General features: G+C 41.4%; 1 protein-coding gene across 1 annotated transcript in view; it reads left to right on the plus strand.

Moving 5' to 3' along the window:
* The first annotated feature begins 224 nt into the window (after positions 1 to 224).
* The window catches only part of LOC133421669 (alpha-1,6-mannosylglycoprotein 6-beta-N-acetylglucosaminyltransferase B-like), a 97,997-nt gene continuing 80,517 nt past the window's right edge, over positions 225 to 17,704 (plus strand). Inside the window, exons 1-2 of the mRNA XM_061711386.1 lie at positions 225 to 406; positions 1,826 to 1,938. Coding sequence (XP_061567370.1) covers positions 339 to 406; positions 1,826 to 1,938 — 181 coding nt within the window. The 5' untranslated portion in view covers positions 225 to 338. The remainder of the gene's footprint in view (positions 407 to 1,825; positions 1,939 to 17,704) is intronic.

Consider the following 17,704-nt stretch of genomic DNA (forward strand, 5'->3'; position numbering starts at 1 on the left):
GGGAACTGCTCCTGTACTGGGAGCAGAGATCATCCACTCTGTGGATTCACTGAACTCAGTCCAGAGACACCACTGCTGTGTCCACGACCACAACACATGTGACTGTCATTTGTTAAGTTATTAAACAACAATCCCCGTGTGATTCCCGTCTTCAGAGTGTTGGGGGTGAATGAGCCACTCCAGGGAGGCACCGGCAGCGTTCCCGCTCAAGTTGCAGTTGTGGAGATCAGGAGTCGCTCTCTCGGATCCTCGCCTGAAACTTGCGTGCGCGGCGCCGGCGGACACTCGGAGATGAGCGCGATGCCGGTCGGAGCCGGCGCTTTCTTCACGCGTGGAAAATGATTGCGGTCATCGGCGAGCTTTCCATGATGGTGAGGAGATGCCCCGTCACTTTCAAGCCGTTCAGGTAAGCGCACACTGGGATTCACGCGGTAAGGCTGATTTATGGTTCCGCGTTACACCGATGCAGAGCGTACAGCGTACGGTGCGCGTCGATTTAACGCGGAGCCGTAATTCAGGCTTTACTTGGAGGGATATCTCCGCAGCCACTTATTATCTGAATCAGTCCGTTAAAACAAATATATATTTTATTTTAAACTTCATTTTCCTGCAGTCCAGCCTTTCTGGAAGCATTTGCTTCATTTACATAAATACGAATAATTAAATATACCATTAAATACGTTTCATCAGCCTTGTATTAAGTTGTGAAATGACAACTTTCTCTGGTTTATGAATATCATCAGTTATGATGATGTCATTGCGGCTTTAACTGATGGATTTTGACTGATCAGAATAAAAACACATTCATATGAGTATAGCCAAGGTTTTCTACTTTAATTTGATTCACTTTGATACATTTTTTGCAGCATCAGAGTATTGTGATTGATTGGGAAAACAGGGCACAGGGCGAGCTCTAATCAAGCTTTGCTTACTCAGCTACAGTATTGTGAAGAGCAGCAGTGAAACGGGGAGAGCAAACCAAGCAGGCACATCATTAAAACTCCTGTAAGCTAAACTTAAGAACTCCACCTCACTGGTATGAGGTTTCAAGTTTCCCGTGGAGTTGTAGCTTTTGCACTGATGTCAAACAAACCTTAAGTGCTCCCAAGCTACTTTAAATGTATAAGAAGCCAATGAGAAACTCACACATTCATATTGCATGGAGTTCAGTGGAGGGTACGGAGAAGATGTCTTACTGTGTAATCATGGCTGTGATTTCACACACATGCTTCCGTGAGCAAAAGCAACTTTTCACTGTTATCTCATATATTGGATGTGGCACTATCAGGCTGTCGGGCTCCACTGATTGCAGCCTCCCTGATGTTGTCAGCCTTCAGCTTTATAAAAATAAATAGAAGAATTAGAAAATGTGACAATCTGCCCTGCAGGTCTGGTCCATGAAAAAAATGTTCTAAACATTTTCTCAGCATGACTCTCTGACTGTGCGGATCACTCCACATGGTTTGAGATCTTAGGAAATATTTGCCATGTTCACCACTTCCCCCAAGATGCAGCTATTTGCCTGTGAATTAATACTTTTATTTTAGATGTTTGCCACCTTAGCTCAGTGCGATGCAGAAAACCTGACGTTGTAATGATTCAATTGAGATGATCATGTCATGATTTCTGAAGCCTGATTAACAGTCCTAACTTTGAGGAATCTGTCTTTGAGCTCGGCTGAAACTCATGTTGACCTTCTCCCGCTGTGAATTTATACCAAATGCTTTTATTTATCATTTTATTTTTTCCAACATCTGCTTGATAAACTCTAACATTGTCATTTTCTCTTTTGTGACTTCCTCATTCATTTCTCTCCCTCTTGCAGGATCTTTGTAGTGGGCGTCGGCTTCTTCAGCCTGTGTTTTCTAATGACCTCTCTCGGGGGCCAGTTCTCGGCCAAGCGGCCCGGGGACTCCCCCTTCACAATGCGAGCTGAAGGTAAGCCTGCGGTCGTGCATCAGAGCTGCTCGGCAGCCTGTGACTCCAGTGCTGTGTCCTACGGTGGTAATGAGCAGGTTGGAAACACACTGGGAGCTTCGTGGGGATGCATTGATTGCTGCTATCCAACTGACAGACCTGTTCACTTTTCCCATCAGGAGTGCAATGAGAGGGAGGCTCGGGGCATGTTGCCTGGCTGGCTCCTTTTATTTATTTATTTTTTTAAACCTACCTCAGTCCCTGGTATTATTTTTCTCTATTGCTCCTCCATGTCGCAGCCATGCACTGATAGAATTACCTGAAAGGGCTTCACAGTTTATTTATAGTTTATCATTGTCGTGATATCTATCAGTCTGCTATGTTTCTAAGTTCTATGCATTCACTCCCTGAATATAAGTAATATATTTTGCCAATTAGATAGACCATTACTGCCCCAGATGCTGAGCATGTGGGTAAAAAGGACAGATTATTACATATTACTCTACAACCTGGGGCAATAGAAAGTGTGTTGTGCTGCACTTGACAATAATGTGCAAATTACACAATAAAATAAAATAGAAGTAGACTCAATATGACTGAATATAAGTTCATTATGAAGACTTATCTGATACTTATCTTCACATTTAATACCGTCATGTACGCGTCGACAATTAACAAGGAAACTTCTTTGTATCGTTAAAATATTCTAATGTTGATCGAACTGTCTACATGCTTTTATTTTGTATTACTTGTGTTGTGATGGTGATTTTCATGGCCAGTGTTTGGTCTGATTAACTCATTTTCAGATTTGTATTCATCCATTTAGCAAAAAATGTAAATGGTAGAAGATGTTTTTCTTCAGAGTAACAGAAAATGTTTCATGGGTGCATTAAGACTCGCATTTAGTTCCACAGCTGCACGGCCTTGGGAGTTAGTCATAGAGCTGTAATGGAGGTGAAATGGGTGCAGTGTGAATTTGCATTGTAGAAAGGTGTTATGGGGGTGCGGGGATGGCTGCAAATTCCATGTAGAGGATGAAACCAGTTGGTTATGGGGAAGGTGAGACATGGCCCGGTGGGCTATCTAATAGAAATATTTCTTTTATTTGCATTTTTTTTTTTTTTTTACAGCACCATGTTTTATTCAATGCTGAGTGAATAAAGTACTCCTGCTGCTGGCTGTATTGAAAAGGGACTCTCGTTAGATTGCAGGACGCCATAATGCTTTGTGAAAGTGCACATTGGAGAAGAAGTACTTTATCCTTCATATCATCACGGTGAATGCACAGCTGAAGAGTGGAGGCAAAATGAAGAGGGCATCACCAGTATGTTTTTATAACCTGATCAATGTGTGACTTCAGCCTTGGCTTATTTGAGCTTGTCATGATTGCCGTTCCCTGCTCCTTCAGTAACTTCCTTAATGTAGTTATTCTCCTGACTATCTCCTGGTTTTCCTTTGGATATCCCACAGTATATATACATATAAAAAAAAGAAAAAAAGAATTTGGAATAGAAATAATACATTTATTTTTTTATTTTTACTTTCTAGCCTATAGATCACTGTCTGTGATCTATGTTAGCAGCCAACTTAATGGTGACCAAAAACACCATATAATGAAACTGATTAAATTCTATATCAGAAGTCACATGTTTGTTGCACTTTTCAATAATAGTACCTTACCTTAATCCTCTTTGCCCCGTCTGGAGCATAGGGCCTCAGTTAGGTGTCGCCATCTGCTGCGGTCTCTAGCGATGTTCCGCGCCTCATGCCATGAGGTATTGGCGTGTTCTAGGTCCTTTTTGACTCCTCTCCTCCACGACAGTCTGGGTCTACCCCTCCTTCTCTTGCCCTGGGGATTCCAGTCTAACACAGCTCTTGTGATGGATGATGGTGGTTTTCTCAATGTGTGTCCTATCCACCTCCACTTTCTACGCCTGATTGTGATCTCTACTGCTTCCTGCCCTGTCGTCTCTAGGAGGTGTTGGTTGCTGATCTTCTTGGGCCACCAGATGCCTAGGATGTAGCGTAATCTTGAGTTGATGAAGGTTTGAAGTTTATGAGTGTTCAGCTGTGTTAGACCCCAGGTTTCGCACCCGTATAGCAAGATGGTCTTTAGATTGGAATTGAAGATCCGTAGCTTGGTTCTGAGGGAGATGTTCCTGGCCCTCCAGACTGGTTTTAGTTGGGCAAAGGCAGCCTTTGCCTTACCTATGCGTGCCTCTACATCCTTGGATGTGTCTCCATCACTGCTGATGACGCTCCCTAGGTACGTGAACTCTTTCACTATCTCTAGCTCTGTATCTCTGCAACACACAGGTTTGGCATTCCCCAGAGTTTTTACTCGCATCTCCTTGGTTTTGCTTGCGTTTATGACCAGACCTACTTGACCTGAGCTGTGTTCTAATCTTTGCGTCTTCTGTCTCATCTGGCTGATGGTATGGCTCAGGAGGGCAAGGTCATCCGCGAAGTCTAGATCATCTAGCATGGTCGTCAAAGTCCACTGAATCCCTAACCTTCCCTCTTTGGTGGTTTCTCTCAACACCCAATCCAGCGCCGTTATGAAAAGCAGCGGGCTCAAGAGGCATCCCTGCCGCACTCCAGTGGCCATGTTGAATGGCTTTGTCAGGTCTCCTTCATGAGATACTTGTGCTTGGAAGTCGGTGTAGAATACTTTAATCATGTTGATTATCTTTGAGGGGATTCCGTAGTGAGCCAGGATGTTCCACAGTGTAGTCCTGTCGATTGAGTCGAACGCTTTCTCGTAGTCTATGAAAACAGCATACAGTTGTGAGTTCAATTCTGCAGATTGTTCCACGATAATTCTTAGGGTCGCAATCTGGTCACTGCACGATCTTTTAGGTCGGAAGCCTGCTTGGTTGTCTCTCAGTTTGGATTCCATGGCGTTTGCTGTACGGTTGAGAATTATCCTACAAAGTAGCTTACTGGCAACTGAAAGGAGCATTATGCCCCTCCAGTTCTTGCACTGAGTCAGGTCTCCTTTCTTGGGTATTTTTACTATGGTGCCTTTCCTCCAGTCTAAAGGTATCTTTTCTTCCTGCCAAATTCTGTTAAGTAACGGGTGTAGAGCTTCAACCGAAAGGTTTCCTGCCGCTTTCCATGCCTCTGGGGGGATCCCATCAGATCCTGCCGCTTTCCCATTCTTGAGTGATGAGATGGCTTTATCAATCTCTGCTTTGCTTGGTGGTCCAGTGCATATACCTAGCTCTTCTGTTGGAGGTTCCACTGTTGGTGGATCCAGTGGGGGTATGCGGTTGAGGATTTCTTTGAAGTGGTTTCTCCAGCGATCCATTTGTTGTTCCTTTGTTGCCAGCAGTTTTCCGTCCTTGTCTTTTACTGGTTTGTTCATTTGCCTTCTTTTTCCACTCAGAGTCTTGGTGATGCTGTACAGGGTTTTCAGGTCTTGTTTGGAAGCAGCATCCTCTGCTTCTGCAGCCTTGTCAGATATCCACTTCCTTTTGTCTCTCCTGCAGCTTTTCTTGACTTCCCGATCTGCTTGGTTGAAGTGTTCCATGGCATTGGTCTTCTGGTTCCTGGTTTTACAGGTGTCGATCTTCGCTTTCAGTTTGCGCCTTTCTTCCACTTTCTCCCACGTGTCATCACTCATCCACTCCTTCCGCTCTCTCTTAACCTTTCCCAGCACCTTTTCACATGTGCTTGTATATGCTTCTTTGATGATGGACCATTCCGCTTCGACGTCATCCTCTCCTTCCTCTTCTTCCTCGTCTGAATTGTAGCGCAGTGCATCAAAACGGTTTGCCAAGGTGAGTACAAATTTCTGTTTTATTTCCGGGTTCTTCAGCCTATGCACATTGTACTTAAATGTCTTCTGTTCTTTCCTCCTACAGGCAGCGAGACGTATTCTACAGGGAGCCAGGAGCAGATGATGGTCCGAGCCAACATCCGCACTTCTCTTTATTCTGCAATCTTGTAGAGTTCCTCGCCATCTTCTAAAAATCGCTATGTGGTCTATCTGGTTCTCATATGATCCATCAGGTGATCTCCAGGTCACTTTGTGGTTCTCCTTGTGTGGGAACAGTGTGCCTCCTATTACCATGTCGTTTACGGAGCAGAAATCAACAAAGAGCTCTCCGTTGTGGTTCATGGTTCCAACCCCGTGTTTCCCCATCACTCTCTCGTTGCCGCTATTTGCTGATCCCACTTTGGCATTCATGTCTCCCATGAGGATGGTGATGTCTCTCTTCTTGCGCTTGGCCATGGTTGCCTGTAGCTGTTCATAGAACAATTCCTTCTCTGCATCGCTTGCATCGTTGGTGGGGGCATATGCCTGTATGATAGTCGTGTCTTGACAGCGGGAAGTAAACCTTGCTATGATGATTCTCTCTGAGATGGGTTCCCATTCCTTCAGGCTCCTTGCACTTGTCTTTGACATAATGATCCCTACTCCTCTCACATGTGTTGGGTGCTCTTCAGGGAGGCCAGAATATATGATAGTTTCTCCGCTTTGTAGGGTCGTCTTGCCGCTTCCTAACCATCTTGTTTCGCTTAATCCAACTATTTCTATCTTCAGTCTTCGCATTTCTGCAGCTACTTGGTGAATTCTTCCAGCTTGGTAGAGGGTTCTAACATTCCATGTTGCAATGTTAGTACGGTATTTGGGGGACAAAAGCTTCGGTCCATGAGACGTCATTGGCTGTCCTCCTCCAGGGGTGTCATCAGAACTGTCAACACGCCTCTTCCCGCTCTGAGTTTGTGCTCTAGCAGGTTGAGACTTTCTCACTGAGGTTTTCGTAGCATATACTTTTTTCCAGAATAAGGTTGCTAGCCTTATGTCCAACCACTGACCATAATTGGTCGGATGTGGGGGGGGTGGAGTTGGTTTGTTAGTCCTCTTCCCCAGTCCTATTGCCCTCCAGGTAATGGATTAAAGACTCACACCACATGAGACCAGGCAGGTTTGGGGTTGTGTACAAGCTGCCCCGGCACGTCAAGCCCAACCAACTCCTGCTACCATGTAAGTGGTAGTCGCACAGGGGATCTACCACTACTGGCAGCGCGAGACAGTTCAATAATAGTAATGCATATCAAATGTTTCCCAGAGTACATAAGCCTTAAAACTGATGTCCGCAGGTTTTGGTGTCTTTGATCCCATTTATAGATGAACAGCACCGATGCACCAACAGTGCAGCGAGTTCTTGTTTGGAAACCTTCTGCAAACTCAATCAACCACAAAGGAATTGTCTCCAAAATTAATTAGTCTGGCCATGAAGATTGTAAATATGTAGATTCATAATAACAGCCCTGAATCTGTGATGTGGAACATAATGTGACAATGAGAGAGGATTTTCTCCACTAAAGCCTCTATTTTAAGTTGTCAGCTGCAGTTATTACAAAGCAATGCTAAAATAGAGTTCTTTTTACTGCTCGTAAGAGACCAGCAAATCAAAGGAACTCCGAAAGAAGTTAAAACTGCTGAGAACCACGTAAGAGTTATTTATTTTGTTGAGTTTGTGCTATATGCCACTAAAGACAAGCTTTTTCAGGAGGATCAAGCGTTTGGACGGTTGTCTCTCAACTTTTCATCACCGCCTGGCACATATGTTTTGCATGTTATTCTCTGCAGACACAGACACAAGCGGGGAAGAGAGGCAGTGATGCTCCTATCCATCAAAACCCATCCAAGGACACCAGTAGTTGCCAGCGTGTTACACTGTTATTTCTTTTCAAATGAGGCGAGAGTAATCATTTCATCCCCGCTGACTGCTGATTGTCCCAGAGCCAATCAGTCAACAGCGTGTCGCTGTGTGGCCGTTTGTTGTGATTGATGTAAAGATACTGGCTAACCGATGACGTGTCATTGTTAAAGATTTTAACAGGGAATCATTGCTGAAGCGGGTAATTGCAGCAGGACGTCTGGTCGTGAGGTATATCAGGTATCAACCTGGGAGACCGTTTCAAGGATCTTGTCCATTTATAGACGGATCTGCTCCAGGGTGAGGTGGAGAGGAGAAGGAGGAGAGGGGGCTGGTGTGAGACAGGAGAGCTGTCTGATTAATTAAGCACTCACAGCCTGCAGTCAAGGGAAGCCATCCAGCCTCAAGCTCATTAAACACTGCCTTGCTGCTAACCAGAGAAAGAGAGAGAGAGACCAGTGATGCAAATGCTCATTTTCTATGCAAGTCTTTGTGTTGATGTTCATGTTTTTGAGAAAGGATTAGGGGTACTGAAGTTGGTATAATGAATGAGTTGGGATGCATCGCTCAGTGGCGCAGCGCCTTGATGGTGTTCATAACTGAACCCACCCACCTTGTCTTTGCTGCTGAACACTGTGCAGAGATGCATCAGCGCTTGCTCATGTTGTTTCCCTTAACAGCAATATGTAACAGCATAAACAAATGCTAAAAATGTTGTAAAGCCTTGGGAAACACCAGAATGGCCGGGTCGGTTGTTGTTTTGCAGTGTTATACATTTCTTTCTTTGACTGTATAGACCTGTAGCATCACCCATAGGTTTTATGAGGAGAGGTTTTGAGTCCCAGCTGTCAGAGCTCTGGTGGAGGCCTCGTTGATTGGACAGACAGTAAAGTTGAGATCATATCTCAAAGGATGTGCCTCCTTTATGTGCTGCAGTAGAGGGCCATGGGGTTGTGTTTGGATACAAGGCTGCGTCCTGATTTTGAATGCATGCATCCCCTTCATTATTTCCCTTTGAAGGTCCAGTAAACTAATGATGAGGAAAAGTATGTCGAGGGACAGAGAGAGAATATATGTCTACAAGAGTGGCAAGCTTGAAAGGGAGAGGTGTTTGATCCTCGATATCTTAAAGGCTCCAGAGGTGCACTCTTGCTCTTTAATAGGCTCTTTGAAGACCACCTTCATAGTCTGTCCTTTCGTTAAAGGGGTCTCAGTGCAGCTTAGCCATAAAGAGAAAAATAAACCAGGGCTGCTTTAAATTTTTACCCTGCTCAAAGGAAGAGTAAAAAGTGTTAACGTGCTTGCTGCTTTTTTTTTTCTGCAAATTGCTGCATATCTCTCAGATAATTTTTTCAAAGTCCTTCCCTGTAATTGAATCCATACCTTTGGCCTTATATATTTACTGTTGTGCATGCATGTTGCCTCTGAGTAATTCTCTATCAGAATTCTGAGTAATTCTCTATCAGAATTACTCACAGGAGAGCAAACGAAATAAAATGTGGTTTTAATGGCTTGTTAAGCTGCTTCAGAGCATCAGGTGCAACAAGGAGCATCGTGTGGCACATCATTCTCTGCAGCGTGGTGAACATCAGAGACGTTGACGGAAATCTTGTATTTCATGGCTCAGCAACCTTCACCCAGTGACGGATGAGAATGAGTCGTTTTTTGACATCGCTCATAACAAGGGTGGGGTGACTGCGGGTCCCCCAAAGCTGTGAATGCCAACTCTTCGTTTGAATGAAAAATTGGTTAAATAATGCACTTGAAATGGGGGCAATTTATCTTCAGTGCAGATATTATGAATAAAATAAAGCGACCTTTGCCACTGATGGAACTTCGAGAATTGAAGAAGTGGAAATGAATGTGCGGGTGACTGTTTGGCTCTGTGCCAAAAGAAAGAGGGGTGTGAATAAAAAGGGACAGTTTGTTGTGGACACTTTCACAATCTGCCATGGCCTGGGGGAAAGGTCGGAGCATTTCTCATAAACTCAGAAGCAGGTACAACAACACTGACAGTAATTTTAGTTTAGGTGGGCAGTTTATACTTCATAGAGTTTAACAGCTGACATGTTTCAGAGTTTCTTGTCACTTTGTAGTTTATAGTTTTGTTGCATTTAGCTTGTACTCACTCAGTCCTTTGGTATACAGTATATACAGTCTTGTGACACACACCTGGAATATTCAGGTGTAAGTGTTAATACAATGCCAAGAGGGAAAGACATAAGCAGTAGGGGTGTAACAATATATCGTGCCACGAAATTTCGCGATACAAAAACTTCACAATACGTGTCGTGGAGGTGACAAAGTGTATCGCGATATTGGGTTATTAATATTAATCTATTGTGTTGACTAGAGACGCGCATCTGACCGCGACCGCGCCTCAACCCGCGGACCAAAATCTTACTCCGCTCAGAAGTAACTAGTCCCATTTTGCGGTCCCGTTTTGAGGTCTGAACCTTTACTTTTGTAAGTCTGGTGTAGGGTTAAGCCTTACCTTATTAGATTAAACCTTTTTCTGGTCGTGAGTAGGATAAACACGGGGACAACTTCTGCGTGAGTTCCAGTGTACTTCAATGTCCGCTCAACAGTGTAGGATTTTAGAACATCAACACAGCACCTAGTGCTGTATCACTCCGCCCAATCTAAAACATACTAACAACTACAGATTAACTGACTAGTGTAATTATAGTCCCTGATTTACAGAATATAAAGAATATATTTATAAAATAATGAACCCTGAATTACCAAACTAACCTTCTTAACACAAATAAATCTCCTCTTACACTTATAAGGTGAGCATGAATCAATCTTTTTTATACTGTAAAATTGTATGTATTTGTTAACTTTTATTTATTTATTTAATTGTAGTTGTTTAATTTCTGGAAAAGAAAAAAGTCAAATCATACATGAGGGAAACTATTCAGTTTGTGGCAAAATATTTGTACTTGTATGAAACTGAAGATGCATAATGCAAACCTGACATTTACTTTTAGTTCAGTTTGTGGAAAATGGTTGGCCTGGCTTTCTCTTTAAAACTTAAACAGTTATAAAGCATTACAAACTGTAAAAATAGGGCAAACGCACAGCATTGTTTTGTATTTTGTGTCTTTCAAATAAAATACATTTTTTTCCAGTCATATGTTCCTCTATCAAGGTTGTTAAAAAAATACTGCTATAATATCGTATCGTATCGTTATCGTGACCTCAATATCGTGTATCGTACCGTATCGTGAGATTAGTGTATCGTTACACCCCTAATAAGCAGTGGTCTAAAGAAGCAATTGTTTCTGCACATCAATCTGCAAAAGGTTATAAAACCATTTACAAACAACCTGGAGTTCATTGTTCATCTGCGAGAAATATACTGTAATTTACATGCAGGAAACATGTAATGCCCATTTTAATAAGGTGGTGTTCAAAGAGAAGCTAACAAAATTTTATTAACATTTTATTGGAAGCCAATGAAGAGGTGCCAGATCAGGGAAGAGGGGAAGGAGTAATGATTGTGAGATACATTTTGTTGCTGCAGGACCTGGACATCTTGCAGTCATTAAATTGACTATGAGCTCCCGTATATACTAAAGCTACTTGTCCATACTCTAAGCCTTGGTCAAAGTCTGGACTTCAGTTCAATTAAAAGACAGTGGTGGGACCTAAATAGCACTGTGCCTAAATGTCGACGTTAAACACTGTTGAAAAGAAGAATGGTGCAAAATTCATCCACGATGCAAGGTACTGACACAATCTTACAGGAAAGAAATACTTGAAGTTTCTTTTTGGCTTCATGTTTCTTAAATGATTTATGCTGAGGTGGAAACGGTTATATATTGTGTTTTGTCTAAGGTTTGCCTAACACTAACACGATAATCAGACGATTTGGAAAAATGTTTTTCTGTAAAAAAACAATAGAAACAAAAGAAAAAAGCATGGGTTTAAAAGAGGTGTTTAACACTTAGACATGAGCTGATGCACAGATGGTACTTTATTTCAGTTGACATACTTTTAACATGAATCATACATCTGTAGTGTTTATGCCCTGGGTTATAAACAGATCTGCTTGTTTTAGTCTTCAGTAGACCAAACTGTTGAGTACTACTGCTGCTGTTGGTTGCAATTCATCCCATCAGTTAATTCATAGGAATAAATGGAAACTTTGTGGCTATTAAGTCCTACAGTTCTATTTAGGACTTTGTAGAAGGAGCTTCTGATAGTGAAATGGTTGTCAGTGCATGTAAAATAAACAAAAGCAACATATCTAAAACACACAGAATGCAAGATTGATGGCAGTTGTATATTTTTCTATCAGACTTTACAGAAGTAAACTGTAAATTGGGTCAGGAAAAAAATCTTCCATTCATGGTTGAAGATGCATTTTCTATTCTTATTGTTTTTTGTTTTTATGCAGATTTTTCATACACATCCGTTTTTGTGTGTAAATAAATAAAGAAAAAGAACGAAATAGTGGAACTCCCATCTGGGAAAATGATTTGACAGTCAGAATTTCCACACTTTACACTTTATTTCCAGGTAGATTGAGTCCTGTTTTTGAAGGTGCATTTCACACGTTAACATTTGAAGAGTAACACTTTTATTTTCCTGAAGTGTTAGCTTCAACACTTTCAGTTTAGAGGCTTGAGTTTAGCACCCTGGGATCTCTCCTCCTGGATCCCTGGTTACCTTCCTTAACCAAATGTGCTACAGCCAGTCACGTTAAGCAGATATTTTATTTGCGATGGGAAAAAAAATAAATCTTTGGAGGCTCTTGACTGCTCTTTTAGCGCCTGTATTTATTGGTAAATCAATCATGTGCTTTTTAAAATGACAACAAGACAGCCTGGAATCAGTTTTTTTGACAGTTTAGGACAATTCTAAGCCTTTTAAAAGTCAGTAGGAGAATATGTTCCCTTTACCTCTTAAAAGTGCTGTGTCAATGAAAGTCTTGCAGCAAAAGCTTGCTAAGTGTTTATCGATTTGGAAGAGGCACCTTTTGGGGGTTTGTGGTGCTGCCTGAAAAAACAACTGCAAAGCTAATGTTTTTCATTTCGTGAAAATGCCACAAAAGTTACTATTTATCACATTTATTTGGAAACGAAATTAACATTTGTACCGTGAAGAGTTGGTAACGGAGTCTAGTTTAAGTCAATTTCCAGAAAACTTCAAAGTAATTTCCTTCAAAACAGATTTATTTTTTAAATTTTAGCTGGTGTTTAGTCAAATTTAATATAATATTCATATATAATGTTGTTTAAAACTACACCTTATAACACCTTCTCCTTCTCCACCTTATAATCCACTATATTAATAGATTCGACCAAAACATCCGTATAACAGGATGTAATTGACACTTTCTGTTTCATGCTTTGCTTTGAAACCAGGTCGATACTTCATAAATAGTATTTTTATTTCTTTTTTGTCTTCAGTTGAATGTACTTAAGGCCACCACAGGACCCAAAACGAGTGTAATTGTCTAAATACACAGTCTATACAAGCAGACTGTGTGTTGTATGCTGTTGGGAAAAAGATAATTACGTGTGTCGCAGATCGAATTGCAGTAGCTTGCAGTTTACACCTGCTGTGAAGTAATAACGTCAAAAAACAGCAGTGTCTCAGATGTGTGCAGTAAAACAAAACATTACGACGGTTCTAGCTAAGCAGTCTATCTCCATATTATGTGCAGGGAAAGGAGGTTCACTAAGGAAAGAAGTAGATCAAGGTTGAAACTGAAGGCAGATAGAGCCATGTTTGTTTTTTTTTAAAAAAGGTGCAGGTGGCTTCCCTGTTTCTAGGTTGTTGAGCATGATAAGAGGTGGGAGCTGCACACAGGATAAGTGACAGAGGTTTTTGGCTGTGATAGCTTCTGGATCCATAGGCTCCCTCATAGATGCCAAAAAGAGGAGGGCAATTCAGTTTCAATCAGCCTTCTCTGTGATGAATATTTATATTGGGAGCAATGAGGCTTGCTGAGGATAGCGGACGTCCGAGCAGGAAAAAATGCACAATTTCTTTACTAGTGCTGAGCAAAGAGCAGAGGTCTGGTCCTCATGAAGAAAGCTTGGGATGTTTTTTTCTGTTGCTTTCAGTGGTCTAATTAGGAAGAAATAAGGGAGAAATTCTGAATACTAATCATATAAAATATGCTGCAGCAATCAAGAGCTAGGTTGAAATAAAAGTTACTTCATGTGGAAATTTGAGAAAGACTGATATTTATACTTTTATAGCATTGATGTTTATTCTTTTTTATGTGACATGTTATCTATATTTAAATAACCTATCACATGCATACATGTACATTGTGGAATCTGCTGCAGTCACTCTCCCAGTCTGCTGCAATTACCTCTGGAATCCCCGCTACCTTCACTTTCTACATCTTTTCGACTTCCTCTTTCAAACCTTGGCATTTTTCAGCTTATTCTTGATGGTGCTGTCACTTGAGATTGCTACATCTATCACTTCTGCTTTCTTCCGGTGTTCCATTTTTCACTTCCAGCCAGAGGCGGATCTAGGGGGTGGCTACTTGGGCTCAAGCCCCGAATGTTTTTCCAAAAGCCCCGGATCTGATAAAACAAAACAAAACAAAAAAAATCGTCTGGTCTAAATGTTCAATTCGGCGCAGGCGCGGCGCAAACACCGCGGCAGGTCCGTCTCTCGCGCCGCCGAGCTCGGTGGGGAAGCGGTCGCTCTGGGTGCAGAGCGCAGACCGCTGCCGGTGTTCTGTCGATTTCTGCTGCTTCGTCGAAAAATGCTACCACGGCATAAACAGATAGCGTCTGTCTGTCGATTTTTGCTACCCGATCAGAAAAAGCTCCCTAATGGTTTTTTTTTTTTTTTTTTTACCTTTTGTAGAGATACAATTTTACTGTGTTTTACTCTCTAAACCACTTAATTTCCCCCCAAGTGGTACTTGTCTCTTGCCAGGCTGTTATTGTAAATAAGAATGTGTTATATAAAGGAGAATGACTGAATGAATATCAAATAAAGCATTAGAATAGTTTTTTTTCCTCTTTATCGTATAATGTTCACAAAATGTAATGCAATTAATGTCATGGGTGTATTTTGAAGGATCAAATACTCAAACATCCCATATTATCAATTTTAAATCAATATTTCAGGGGTAGCATAATTTGATAGTCTAGTAACATCCTATCAAATAATGCTCCCATCACTTAATGCATTCAGGTAAGATACTAATCACCTCACTGCCACTGCAGGATGAATCTCAGCATTCTTATACCTCAATTCATCCATTTTAAATCAATATTTCAGGGGTAACATAATTTGATAGTCTAGTAACATCCTATCAAATAATGCTCCCGTCACTTAATGTATTCAGGGCACGGGAAGCATCTAAAATGATCTCTGCTGGCCTGATACTGCGCCACAAAATTTCTAAAATTATCTAAATATCTTAAAACATTTGCCTGCGCCCAAATTGAACATTTTTTTATTTCACCGTGCTGCGCTGTGACGACATCTCGGCGCGTCCAAAAGGAGAGAAGGTGGTGGAGGGTGAAAAAAAACTTGCAGGTTGTAGATCAGAGACGATCAAGATTGAAGAAAAAATAATTATGCTGTGAGTCTGTGTGAGGAGCTGTGGGATATAAGACTGCAGGCCTATCGTGACCTCAATAAAAAGGGACAAAAGTGAAGAGAAATCTCCCAAAATTTGGACATACCAGGTGTATTTAAAAGTGGTAGAAAAATTTTGGTAGTGGTAGAGAGCTATTGCAAATCGAGCTGTAGGCTACTGTACGTCCAAACGAGTGGGAAAACGGCGCCAGACCGGAAAATCTTTTTTTTTTTTTTACTTTTTCTGACGAAAGAAACCAGTTGAAGCAGCTGCTGACTATATTTTTATTGTAAAAAGGTCTGAATTTGTTGTCCAGTGCTTTTTGTTCACATTTTCACCACCTGAGAAACCCCCCGGCCCCGCCCCGGGCTAAGCCCCGGATCTCCTGACATCCTAGATCCGCCCCTGCTTCCAGCTCAGATGCAGCACAGATGATTTTGGAAACTATTCCAGCTACATTATGGTTAAAGCATTTCATGTTTGCTGTAACTGCCTGAGTCCTATAACCTGCAGTGATTATCTGGATTGGACATCTTTTGAAGGGAAAATTGAGGGGGGAAATTAATTGTCAAGCCCACCAAAGTCTCCTACAGGAAAATCAGAGGGTTGCTTTCTACAAGCTGAAGTTCAGTAGAAGCTGGGTGATGCAGCAGGGCAATGATCCTATGCATCAAAGTATATCCACCACAGAAATGGCTTTAGTAAAAGAAGAGCTGCGTCTTGGCATAACTTATGCAGAGCCCAGAACTGAATCTTCATAGAGATGCTGTGGAATGAACTCGAGAGAGCAGTTCACACTTGGCATCCTACAAATGTTGCTGAGCTGAAGCAGTTATGAAGAGGAATGGTCAAAAATTCCTCCTGAAGGTTGTGCACATGTGATTCCAGGATACAGAAAACATTTGCAAAATGTCATTGCTGCTTAAGAAAAAATGTTTCATTGGGACTTAGATGGGGAACAAAACACTTTATATGTCACATTAATAGAAAAAACAGCACATTTCAAGTAGTTACATCCTTTTTTTGCCTCTGTATATTCTTTACTGACAGTCCACACTCCTAACCCAACCTTGGGTTGGAAAGCCTGATGATAACAGCATGAATTTAATTTCTTGGTAAACTTAGATTTTTAAGTTTGTTTGTTTCTTTCATTTAGTTTTTCCATCTGACTTTTATTTTTATATAGATCTTATGTTTTGTTGTGTATGCATCTGTCAGGCCTGCATTAAGATCCGGCTTTATATTGGTAGCCTGTAATATAAGGAAAGGAGGTCATAAATTCGTTTAATTAATTAAGGACATTTTTAGCTCATTATTTTTAATCGCTTAATCTATTTTTAATCTCTAACTTTACTTTTTCTGTTTGTGAGTTGCCTTTATTATGAAATTGGTGTTTGTGTGGTGGGTTTCTCGTGCTTGAGTTGGGGGTGGAAAACAATGGTGAGTCCCACCTTGAAGTGGACACTGATTGGCTGTTACTGTGTGTGGGCGTGGCTAACTACGCTGGTAGACTCCCGTTGTAGCTGGACAGGTGAGGGAGGGGGGGAGTAGCGGAGAAGAGAGGTGAAAATGGAGCAGCATGTGAAAGTTGATGGTCCAGTGAATGGGGAATTTACATTTCTAAAACGCCCCGACGGCACCTTTGATAAAAGGTAAAGTGATTTATGTTCTTTTTGGAAAGGACTTTGCTCACCACCGAAGAAGCTCAAGTTTAGCCACATACAGGGCCGTTCCGCCCATAGGGCAGGTTAGGCAAATGCTAGGGGCGCCAGCTTGCCAGGGGGCGCCATGCAACCAGCTGTTTTTTTTTTTTTTTTTTTTTTTTTTAATAAACTTTTTAAAAATTAGAAATGAATACACTAAAAAACAACAACAGTACATATACAGCCAAAAGTCTTTAAATAATAATGAAATCGTTTTTTTAATTTTAATTTCTGCCTGGCTGCATCCTTCTGCCTCTCTGGCAGCCACAATTAATTTTGCTGCGGTCCCTCACCTCAACTCACTCGCGTGAGTCTACGCCGTAGACTCTGCGTTGCTGTAACGCAGAACCATAAATCAGCCTTAGCCAGTTGTCGCATCAGAAGTGGAGCCAAAGCAGGAAATATGTTTTGTTGTAGTTTTCTGCCCAACCCTGGATGAAACCATCATTGGTAAGCTGTCATTATATTAATTATTTCTGATAACATTGTCATGACCCTGAATATATGGCCTGTTGCTGTTTGACCGCCGTGTCTTATTGTGTTAAATACATGTCGTTGCACATTGTAAACTGTTGTTGTGTAGGTTGAACAGTGTGTCTGAATTGATCTATTCAGCGAATCCGACATCTATGGCTAAGATGAAAACTTAGCCTTAAAAATAAAAATATCCCCACGATAAGTCATAATTATGAGATAGAAAGTCAAAATTATGAGATAGAAAGTTATGATTATGAGATAGAAAGTCATAATTATGAGATAGAAAGTCATAATTATGAGATATAAAGTCATAATTATGAGATAGAAAGTCGAAAATATGAGATAGAAAGTCATAATTATGAGATATA

The sequence above is a fragment of the Cololabis saira genome, chromosome 21 (genome assembly GCF_033807715.1).
Source record: "Cololabis saira isolate AMF1-May2022 chromosome 21, fColSai1.1, whole genome shotgun sequence".
Taxonomy (NCBI): domain Eukaryota; kingdom Metazoa; phylum Chordata; class Actinopteri; order Beloniformes; family Belonidae; genus Cololabis; species Cololabis saira.